This window comes from Clytia hemisphaerica, unplaced genomic scaffold (assembly GCF_902728285.1).
Source record: "Clytia hemisphaerica strain Z4C2 unplaced genomic scaffold, Clytia hemisphaerica genome assembly, whole genome shotgun sequence".
Lineage (NCBI taxonomy): Eukaryota > Metazoa > Cnidaria > Hydrozoa > Leptothecata > Clytiidae > Clytia > Clytia hemisphaerica.
The window spans coordinates 973,218-985,321 of record NW_027104274.1 but is presented as its reverse complement, the minus strand read 5'-3'; the positions used below and the strand labels follow the sequence as shown (position 1 = coordinate 985,321).

General features: G+C 35.1%; 1 protein-coding gene across 1 annotated transcript; it reads left to right on the top strand.

Annotated features, from left to right (window-relative positions):
* Window positions 1-7,176: 7,176 nt before the first annotated feature.
* LOC136816805 (uncharacterized) lies at window positions 7,177-9,747 on the top strand. The gene is made up of 3 exons (XM_067073131.1): window positions 7,177-7,372; window positions 7,985-8,220; window positions 9,448-9,747. Exons 1-3 carry the CDS (start codon window positions 7,201-7,203, stop codon window positions 9,745-9,747), a joined length of 708 nt encoding a protein of 235 aa, XP_066929232.1. The 5' UTR covers window positions 7,177-7,200.
* The last annotated feature ends 2,357 nt before the right edge of the window (window positions 9,748-12,104 follow it).

Genomic DNA, 12,104 nt, shown 5'->3' with positions numbered 1-12,104 from the left:
GGAAGCCCAAGAGGCTCCGTTGCCCGAAGATGACGGTCAATGGTGAAATCTTCTCCGCATCAAAAACATAAATAAAAAACAACCAAAACTTACAAACTCCTGAAATTATTTTGCATTCAATTTAAATATAAATCTGTATAATCCAATTACATTGTGTATCATTTCAATTTCCACTCAATCTCTTTCAGCTCTCAGAAACGCCTATAACGCCTTTAAACCTATCGTCCCTCACATGACTAAAGGTCCAATCTCAAAATAAGTGTCTTGGAATATTGGAAATCTTGCAATTCTGATCTGCCTTTGAGATTGGCCTTTTTGTCATATGAAAATATTGACTATTCCTCTACATGAAAAAAGGACAATCTCAAAGATGACCACCACAGTAAAACTCTAAATTTTGTAAGGTATTAATTTTGAGATTGAACCTTTAGTCATGTGAGGGACGCTATGCCCTCTGAGTTCTAAGTGCTTGATTTTTAAACACATATCTTTGTGAAAGGAGCAAATGCGATATTGATATAAGATATAAAATTCTTCAGTTCGAACACTCACTAATGACTTCCACAGAATAAATACACGTTTTAATAAGAACATCCAAAATTTTTGAAGCCTCCAGATATTCTTAACGCTTTGATTTTTAATCCAAAAAGTGTTCCAACTAACTGTCAGTCTCTCCTGTGATTTGACGTCAAATCTTGTCTTGATCGTACTGACATGGGTATGTTTTTGAAAGTAAAGTGGCTGTATTTCATTTTAGTTTATTTTGCCTTTTGAAAATAAGCTAATTCTCTACCCCTCATTTCCCCTTGCAGTTTTGCCTATAGCGTCACTATTTTGGTCATAAAAGGTTTTCCCGGGCCTAATCCGCGTCCTCCCTCTCAAAAATATCTTGTAATATACTGTTCTTTGGAATAGACTAAAAACGGCTAGGTCGTAAAAAAGATGTCACAGGACCCCAGGCTTGGCCCCCCCCGACCATTTTGTCAGTTTTTTTGTCCATTTTCCTGGTAAGAAAATAGGTGTTTATTTAGGTCCCGCAAAGCCCTTAAAATGTTCTTAACTTGTTCTTAATATTTTTGGCCATCGAAGCCTTATGTTCTTATATAGTTTGTTCTAATATAAAAAGCAAAACGTGTATGGTCCTGCCAAAGAAATTGAAAAACCCGGCTTATGCTGTTTTTCGACAACAGTGAATCCTATTCTAGGGTCTTTAAATGTCGATACGTAAAGCTACTAAAACTATTATCTTATCGGGGGAAAAATCTTGAAAAAATAAAAACCCACAGGGATTCTGCCAAGGATCAAGTCAAAAAAATTCAACCAATGAAATCGGACCATTTTTTAAGTCTCCAGCCTGTCATGAGAATCATAATAAAACTTTAGAGGAAATATTATCTATTATGAATATTATGGAGTGATTTTCCTGTGGACGGTAATAGGGAATTTCCCCACAAACCGAAACTTTAGAGAACCCTGCCCTCTGTATGTATGTATGTATGAGTGTTTTATATTTCCTTGTCTGTCAATACCCAGATTGTAGCAACAATATTCAACTAACGTTCTTAACATCTATACAGTGTAACGTAAGAATGAATGTTAGAACAACGTTTTGTGTCGACTTTGGTACTTACCCGATCCATGTCAGCTCATATTTCCTTGTCTGTCATAACTTAACCTGATAACAGCTGGTCATAATTTTCTTACACGCACGGTAAACCTCTGAAAGCCCTTGAAAAAATTAACCATCTGAGGAAAATAGTCCTCCGACGGAAAATTCTACAACAAAAATCCTGTTGTGGGCCAGAAAGTCAAAAACTAAATCTTTCTGATACGGCGCCCTATTTCTAAACACAATCACGCAACTTTGTTGTTATCCCAGTCCTATTAACCCTTTAAGTGCCGATGTCGTATATATACGACATGGGCTATATAGGAGGGCGAAGCCCTCCTGTAATGCCCAGTTTGAGTTAGAAATCGTTATTTTTGGTCGAACTCGTAGGAATTAGATTGTCCTTTATGGTCAAGCAAAAAAAAATTCAAAAGTGAGTCTTTCCAGCGAAATTTTAAGCAAAAAAGTCAAAAAAATGCAAAAAATTGACAAAAATTCACTTTTTTGAGATTCTGACCGTTTTTTGACTATTTTTGGTCAACGAGTGATCCAAGAACCTCCAAATTTGGCCCTGTTTTACTTTATTCTGTCTTCTAGTGAATTGATTTGAAATTTTACCACTGGGCACCTTTTCATCAGTTCAGTCAGGTCCGCGCAGCGGGCCTGACTGCTTTAATTCCCTAACCTACACCCCCCCCCCTTGGCCGCCGCCCACCACGCCCTTCCTAAATCGGGCGGCGCCGAAGGCGCCCAAAAGAAAGAAGAGACTCTAAGCTATCCAACGAGCTATATACGAGCTTCTAATTCCTTCTAGATCAGGAGATATAAGCCCTTAAAGTTTGAACTAGCGATTTTTTAAAAAAAACTTAGAAAAAAGGACCCTGGCACTCAAAGGGTTAAACGAGCGTGGTCCTCACAAATTCAAGATAGCATATTCGTCAGGTTGTTTTGTTTTTTAGAGCTTTAGCGTAGTGAGCAGAAAACAATCACAATCTGATCTCAGGTTATCAAATTCCAGATCGAAACAAAACGTCATAATAATTTCACCGACGTCCTTAACATCCATATAACGTTAAAATGAATGTTAGAACAACGTTGTGTGTCGACTTGATATTTTCCCATTTTTGTGTTTACCTTTTAATAAAAAATCACTTATCCTTTCATATCTATTCTTACCACAATAAAATAAATAGATTCATTATTATGACGTATTATCAGCACTACACAAAAACGTGGGTTAAGCATCTTTTGTCAAGCACATACTTCATGGAAAAAGATATCAATGACATTGGCAAGAAACATATAAAATGTAAGTTTCAGTTTTCCCAGTAACAATTCCTTTACGTCTTTACCAGCTAATCAAAAAATATTTTGTCTTATGATTTTTTTTCTTTGACAAATGTGAATTGGATTGATTTAGGAGTGTGTTTTTAAGTATTGATTGTTTTCGTCGAAAGTATTTGGTATGATTTGGAAATTTGTTTTAAATCCTGAAAACACCCCCTTCGCACAGACCCGGTAGAATTTTATCACCTAGCAGGGGTAAAAATTGCAGACCAAAAATCGATGGAGATTGATATGTTTTTTATGGCTGGGGATTTGAATTCCGCTGTTTTTCTAGCCAGAAAGTTCAGTGAGGATGGAAAAAATAGCCCAATAAATATTTTGCTTATCTGATTATTTTCAGCGGGGACAAAAATTTGAGTATAATTGTCCACTGGGGACGATATTTTGACCAATTTTTCCAGTGGGAAGGGCTCCCAGTGGTCTGTGAGAAGGGGTGTCAGAAAACCTGTTTTTAAAACTATTGATGAATGACCTCCGGTGGTTTGGGACAAGCTGGAGTTTTTATAAGCTCTTATTTGATTTGGTTGGTCGTTAAGATGTAATAAAAGAATCTTTTTACTTTTTCTAAAGAACGCGTCATCTCTATCACTTTAAGTGACCAATTAGTGAAGTATCTTGTAAAAACTCCAGCTCATCCCAGTGGTTTACATGATAATGTGATCTACGAGTTCAAAATGATACTTGATTTACGAAATGTTTTTTTTGGTTTTGATGGTGTGATGAGAGAATATTTTCGACCAATAGTGTGATTAAAATTTCTTTTTAGTGTGATAGCGTGATCGAGGAGGGCTGCACTGGGGGAGGGGTAAGCTCGATAGAAGCAATAGCATATTTCTGAGTGGTTTCAGCATATATAAAGATACTTGGTTATACGGTATTTATAGGCTACTTCACCCCCTTCTCACAGCCCTATTGGGACCCCTTGTCACTGGAAAATCTGCCCAAAATATCACCTCCGGTGGAAAATTATCCTCAATTTTTTGTCCCCATTGAAACTAATCAAATACACCAATCCTTACTGCAAAATATTATCCTATTTTCCTCATCCCCACTAAATTTTCTGACTTCAAAACAAAAGAATTGAAACCCCAGCTATAAAAATTATTGGAATATCAATCCTCATCGAGTTTCAGTCCGATGTTTTTATCCCCACTGGCTGAAAAAATCCTACCGGGTCTGTTAGAAAAGGGTGTGTTGCTTTTTCCTGTGTATATGGACATTAATTTGGCTTCTAACTATCTGGAACGAGTTTATCTAAATTATTTTGGATTAAAAGTGGTTTTAAATGATTTACAAATTACTGTGCATTCTCATTATAAAACAGTTCGAATCTAAATGAGAAGTTTCCAGGGGTACCTAAGACGATAAATTCGGGTGGAGTAAGTAGTGGCGGAGGTGTTTACAGTGTTCCAAACTCTACCGCCACTTTTTCCGTAAACCACCCTGACGCCCTTATATGACGCCGATCATTGAGTTTAGAGCATTGAGTTTCAAGCCCGAAGGGCTAGAGGTCAATCTCTAACCTTTCTCAGGCAAGAAAAATTGAAGCCTTAAAATATGCGCCGTATTTTTGATGACAGATTGAATCTAGCAATTCCTTTGTTTTCGAGTGATATATTTTTCGAAATTAAGCGGTAAATTTTAGTTTCAATCTGTCATTTGTGTAAAAACCAGGCGGGTCGCTTAAGGCCGCGCAACTTTGGTAGGATTTGTTGGCTTCAAATCCTACCAAAGAGATTGACCTCTAGTCCTTCGGGCTTGAAACTCAATGGTTTAGAGCCCGAAGGGCTAGAGTAGAATCTCTAACCTTTCTCAGGCAAGAAAAAGTGAAGCCTTAAAAAATGTGACGTATTTTTGACGACAGATTGAATCTAGCAGTTCCTTTGGTTACGATTGTTATTTTTTCAAAATTTAGTGGTAAATTTTAGTTTCAATCTGTCATTTGTGTAAAAACCAGGCGAGCTGCTCAAGGCTACGCAACTTTGGTAGGATTTGTTGGCTTCAAATCCTACCAAGGAGATTTGATTCTAGCCCTTCGGGCTTATACTTCATTGATGCCGACTATACGCCCGACTATGCACTTATATATTTTCCTGCGGTTACTGACCCTCTAAAACGGACGATAGCATCGTCTAGGGATACCGTAAAACGACCATAATTTATTAATTATCACGTCTGGTTATGTCTCTTATGTTTTGGGTTTTAGACCCGATACATCTCTAACTCTTAAAATCTTTGAACCAAACTGACGAAATTCTTACATCAGTTATCAAAAAGGATCCATCAATGAAAGTATCACAGGTAGAGAGTCTCTCAGCCATAAAAGGTAAAATATCACAGAGAGTTTATGTTCTCCATTGCAGAGATTATCTCTATCTACTTTCAATGTAGGAACAACTGTGTCAGGGGGCTGGTTTATTGACAAAATATAAAATCTTCAAATGATATTTGAATTAGATTTTCAATGTTTAAAATATTTGACAAACAAAAATAAAGTACAAAAAAATTAAAATCAAAAAATAATAAAGTTCCTTGAAAAACAAAGCTATTAAACAAAACAATCAAAATATAATCACAACTGATTTTGTTTAAAAAGTTTTACGATAATTTTTATGATAATTTCTAATCAATGAATTAAAAATCCGTTAAATTATTCTAAACTCTAGACAACGGCGTAATGAGTTGTGATTGTCAATAACATTGTCAAGGGAATTTCTATGCTTTGTTATGACTCTCAAATGGCTTGTCTTGTTGAAGCTCATGGGATTTGTTAGTGATTGTGATAATGGTAGGTGATTAGGGTTGGATATCGTATTAAAAATTGGATTAAAAAGTTAAAATGTTTTACGTTTGTTGAAAGTGGTGACTTCTGATAGTTGATGTGGTGTGGCGTAAAGTTGTGGTTTCGCTGATGGTTTGACGAAATGAGCGTTTGAAAAATTGCATTTTTATGAAAATAGCAAATTTTTATGAAATTTTTACCATGAAAAGTTTTGGTTTTCAAAATTATGTTTCTAACCTAATGAAACGGTCTTTCAAACATGAATAGTTTTGGAAGTTTGAGTCTTTTTACATGAGCTTTATTTCACTGTATGTATCCTCGAGTTCAGCCGAAAATCTCCTGAATTCGTAAATCTACTTGTAATGCTTATATCGAAACAATTACTTTCGTTAAATGTTTTAAAAAATCGAGTTTTTTAAGTTTTAAAGTTAAGTATGGCTTTTAGTAGAGAACGTTTCTGATTTTTTGAAACTTTCATTTGTGTCCAAAGTTGTTTTTAAAAGGCTGATTTCTGTATCCACAAAGCTATATTTTCGAAGGATTAAATCTCAGAGAGATGGATTAATTTTGAAGCTTTAGGTTTTTTTGGTTTCAGTCACCCATTAAGTGAACTAGATTTCAAAAGTTTTTTTACGTCAATCGATCAACGAATTTAGAAAATTTCAAGTTTTCTGTAGCTTTTGATTATTGTGAGAGATGGTGACGTCATTCATTTGTAAAAGATAAGTTTTCGGTAGGAACGGTACATGATACTTACGCTCTACTGTACTTGTGACTTTCTTTCCAAAAGGTCGTTTAGCAGTGAAACCACAGATTTATAAAGTCCGAAGGGCTAGATGTCGTGTTTTAAGCCATAGCAGGGAAAAAAAATTGAATATCGCAAAAGATATTGTTGCTCTTGTTCTCGAAAGCCCGTGAAGCTTCTAATTGGTCAAGCGCTGAAATTTTATTGTAATGTCATGTAACCACGACACACTTTTGAGACAAAGCACAACATCTAGCCCTTCGGGCTTTATAAATCTATGAGTGAAACACGCCAAAATGACAGAGATTCGGATAGCGTTGCGTTATATATATTTGAATAGCACTTTGTCCAGTATTCTGATAGTACAGCAGTGCAGAATTAATTGACACGGCCATAAAACATGGCAACTTGAAGAGATAAGCGGGTTTAGTTAGAATACCTCATCCATTACGAACTGTTATTTTGCCAAGAAAGTCTTTCATTTAATTCAGTATTTGAAATCAATCATCATGATAGAACTTTTGAACTAAATGCACCATTGTATTATCCTGAAAGTTAAATACACTTTCATCGAGTTGGCACAAAAAGTGTTTCAATGTTTCTAATGTTGTTATACGCGTTAGATCAATGCTGAAAGAATATTTTGAACCAGTCCAGACTGATGCATGAATGTTCCGATAAATCTGTTTTCAGGGGATAACAAAACAATAATTCAAAATGGCGATGATTGCAGGTGATTTCAAGAGCTTCCTAACTATCAAAATCAAGCAGCGAGATGACAATTTATTTGATCAATATTCCCGAATCTTTATGGTGAAAGTCCTGTTGATCACATCAATGGTTTGTGGAATCTCTTGGTATAGTGACAAATTCAATTGCATCATACCTGGTAAGAGCAAAACTTAATATTTATACGCAGACACCCCTTGCTCACAGCCCTAGTGGAAGGTTTTCTTACAGTGAAATAAGTATTTCTTTCGAAATTCAATAGCTCAAAAATTGTAGGAGTGGTTTTGGAGTGCATTGAATTTCAATGAAAATAGAGAGCTAATTTATCAGTGAAATGGTAGGGTATTTTTCTAACCGGACACAAAGTTTTGACCAACTTTTAGACAGGGGTTCAACCAGGATTTTATTTGATTGTTATGCATGTGGACTTTCGGATAGTTAGTGGTAAGTACGTAAGCTCAAAATTAGGGGAAAACATCCGGGCTATTTTGGGTACTTCCGTATAGAAATATATTGCGTAATATCACGAGTTATAAACTTTTAAATTTTCACAGTGAAGTATCTATCCAAATATCATGGGTAATGCTTTAACTTTTAACTACAGTTCTCGCTCTCTAATTCGATCTTTAATTGGAATTGGATTCTCATCGAATAAGGGAGCGACATTTTTGAGACTTTCTTATTGACGATGGCTTTCATTTATCAAATAGTGAAGCCTATCGAATAGTAGAACGTCGAATTAGAGAGCTTCAACTGTATTCTTACTTTCTAGAAAAAATGATGGTTTCGGAAGACTTTCCAGCATTCGTCGGTGCAACATGCTGGATCCAAGGTGTTTATATCTACAAAGAACTTTACGGTCGGAATGACGACGTTGCATATTTTGGTATCACAAAAGATATTGATACAGATGGAATGTATAATGGTGAATTATGTAAAACGGAGAAAAAGTTGAATAAAGATTCGAACGAATACTGTGAACCAATGGAAAAGACATTCTATCAACAGGTAAGAATATGAGTGACTCACGCAAAAAGAGTTAAAGCTTTTGAAAAGCTTCACTTTGTTCGTATTTTAGTGGAGTGAAAAAGACTTATTACTTCGTACTTTATATTTGGTTCAGTGGCTTAAATACCGAGCTTTCAAAGTTGAATTTCCTTTTGAAAATGTCCGAAGAAAAACCTGAATTCTGAGGAACTACTTATCTCAAATCTCAGGCTCTTAGATTCCAGTATTTCAGTACGGTACATACATACCCTTCCTTCTTGGTGCAATCATAGTATAAGAAAGCCGCGGCTGGAATATGTACCGCATTGTCTTTTCAGTTAATTGCTGTTCCATCTCTGTCTCCGAGCTTTATAAGAACATCAAGATGCTCAGTTTATCATTGGTAGATAGTTTTTGAAATTTTTCTCTTATTTTCCTTCACAAAAAGTTTTTTTGTTGCTAGATATCTTTGAATCTGTACCCAATAGAACACTTGAACTAATTTTGGACATATTTTAGGGGTATTTTGTGGAAACAATAGTTTTTCGCTAAAATTGAAATCATAAGAACTATATTCAAGATGACAACTTTCCTGTCAGTTTAAATGATAAATTTTGAAGGTGCTGGCTTGAAATTTTCACAGTATTATCTTGATGTACTTTTTCATTGATTTCTAAAAAGATTTTACTGAAATATTGCGAAGGCATTTCGAGGCACCTCATTAATTTTTGAGTTCTTTCAGCCCAGCCATTTTGTGCTTGTTTAAATTTCTTAGTGTTGATTTTTCCTTTACAATGATTTTATAATGCAAGAGCATATCATTAATTTCTAAAACGCACTGAGAAGTAAGTATTAACGACAAACCAATAAAATATACCATTAAAGATGCTACATTACTGATTTCTTGATCAACAAATAGTCATCAAATACGACAGAGATAGAACAAGAGAAGTTCAGATGTTATCATTCCAGCCGCGGCTTTCTTATACTATGGTGCAATGTCTCTCATGCTATATACCGTACAAATAAAGAATCAAATGCTGCCTCCAACTTAAAATAAAAAGTTGAGTTTGTTGTCGTTATTGTATGCCCAAAATTACAATTTCATAATAATTCTACAACTTCAGTACCAATACATGCCGTTCCTTCTTGGTGCAATGGCTCTCATCTATGTATAGCGCCAAATATGAATGACACGCAAATTTTTGATTCTCAATTTTATTACTCTTATAATATTTTACAACTTAGTACCAATACATGCCGTTCCTTCTTGGTGCATTGGCTCTCATCTATTACATACCATACATGTTCCACAAAGTGGTCAACCATGACATTGTCAAATTGAAGAACCAAGTGGATAAGGAGAATCCAGATGCTTCTGCTATTTACCGCATCTTTTTCAAACAGCACAGAGGTACGTCATTTTCAACTTTCCCATCGCATGACCAACTACCNCATTCATGTCCAGTATTAAGGCATATTGGAATTCCACTCAAAATCCATCAAATTCCAAATCGAAGTGTCGCTTGCCATGGAACCCTGCTTTAACATATCTCTTTGCACAATATACTAGGGAGATAATATCTTTGATGAAATGAAAAAGAAAACAAGTTCCACGAACAGATTCAATTAATTGGATTTGGTGGAATTCCACAAATGGAGTCCATTGGATTTCAAGAGTTGTCATTTGAAACCATAAAAAGAGGGTAGGATCCATGGAAATGGGGATTTGGTGGAATTCCACAAATGGATTCAATTTATTGGATTTGGTGGAATTCCACAAATGGAGTCCATTGGATTTCAAGAGTTGTCATTTGAAAACCATAAGAAAGAGGGTACGATCCATGGAAATGGGGATTTGGTGGAATTCCACAAATGGATTCAATTAATTGGATTTGGGGGAATTCCACCAATGGAGTCCATTGGATTTCAAGAGTTGTCATTTGAAACCATAAAAAAGAGGGTACGATCCATGGAAATGGGGATTTGGTGGAATTCCACAAATGGATTCGATTAATTGGATTTGGTGGAATTCCACAAATGGAGTCCATTGGATTTCAAGAGTTGTCATTTGAAACCATAAGAAAGAGGGTAGGATGCTTGGAAATGGGGATTCGGTGGAATTCCACAAATGTATTCGATTAATTGGATTTGGTGGAATTCCACAAATGGAGTCCATTGGATTTCAAGAGTTGTCATTTGAAACAGTAAGAAAGAGGGTAGGATGCTTGGAAATGGGGATTTGGTGGAATTCCACAAATGGATTCAATTAATTGGATTTGGTGGAATTCCACAAATGGAGTCCATTGGATTTTAAGAGTTGTCATTTGAGAACGATAAAAGGAGGGTAGGATGCTTGGAAATGGGGATTTGGTGGAATTCCACAAATGGAGTCCATTGGATTTTAAGAGTTGTCATTTGAGAACGATAAAAAGAGGGTAGGATGCTTGGAAATGGGGATTTGGTGGAATTCCACAAATGGAGTCAATTGGATTTCAAGAGTTGTAATTTGAAAAGTATAAAGGATGTTACTGTTACTTTATAATAATCAAATAAAGCTGTTCTATAATAAACAAGGCATTGTGCGCAATATGAGCACATATTTTGTTATAAGCACTTATACCTTTCGGTTTTTGGTTTTTATAAAGTAAACAAAGGATGTCCGACATGATCAGCATTGTTTTTTTTCTTATAAGCACTTAGTTTATAAGAATTTAATTAATAACTTCTAATTGAAGGCCATATACCTTTCGGTTATTGGTTTTTATAAAGTAAACAAAGGATGTATGACATGATCAGCATTATTATTTTTCTTATAAGCACTTAGTTTATAAGAATTTAATTAATAACTTCTAATTGAAGGCCATATACCTTTCGGCTATTTGTTTTTATAAAGTAAACAAAGGATGTCCGACATGATCAGCATTGTTATTTTTCTTATAAGCACTTAGTTTATAAGAATCTAATTAATAACTTCTAATTGAAGGCCATATACCTTTCGGTTATTGGTTTTTATAAAGTAAACAAAGGATGTCCGACATGATCAGCATTGTTATTTTTCTTATAAGCACTTAGTTTATAGGAATCTAATTAATTACTTCTAATTGAAGGCCATATACCTTTCGGTTATTGGTTTTTATAAAGTAAACAAAGGATGTATGACATGATCAGCATTGTTATTTTTCTTATAAGCACTTAGTTTATAGGAATCTAATTAATAACTTCTAATTGAAGGCGATATACCTTTCGGATATTGGCTTTTATAAAGTAAACAAGGGATGACGAGCATTATCATTTTTCTTATAAGCAGTTCAATAGTGCCGTAGTACAAATTGTGCTGTTTTTTAGTTAGTCACATGTTTTTAGAAAATCACTCTTTTCTTTTGCGATTAAGAGCTATTACAATCGCCCCAAATGTTTCAAAGTTTCGCGCATATCCTATCTAACATTATATTAGCATGGGTCCACAAGTTTATTTGTAACGGCTCGTATTTCAATCACGTTTCTACGTGGAAACCTTTAACAAACCAAACTTTTTAATTTTTTTTTAACATGATCTAGAAGCCTTTGAGTCCAAACTAAGCTTCCTGTTGTTTGGGAATATACATTATTTGTTGCTTTTTTAATGTCCGTAAACAATTTGATGGCGGTATTTTCACGATTTACAATTTTTTTTAAAAAAAGGTTGGAGGTGAGACATCAAGTAAACTTTTTTAGGATTTGATTTTACGCATTCTCACTTCTTCTTCAAGACTTTTAGACGGCTTGTCACTGTGCCGGGTGTATACTCGGCGCCCTGGGCCCCGCAGGGTTGCTAGTAACGGCTCGTATTTCAAAAAGGTTTTACTTAAGTGGGAATTTCTAAAGTTAATTTAATGACATGGTGAAATTAAACAAACTATTTC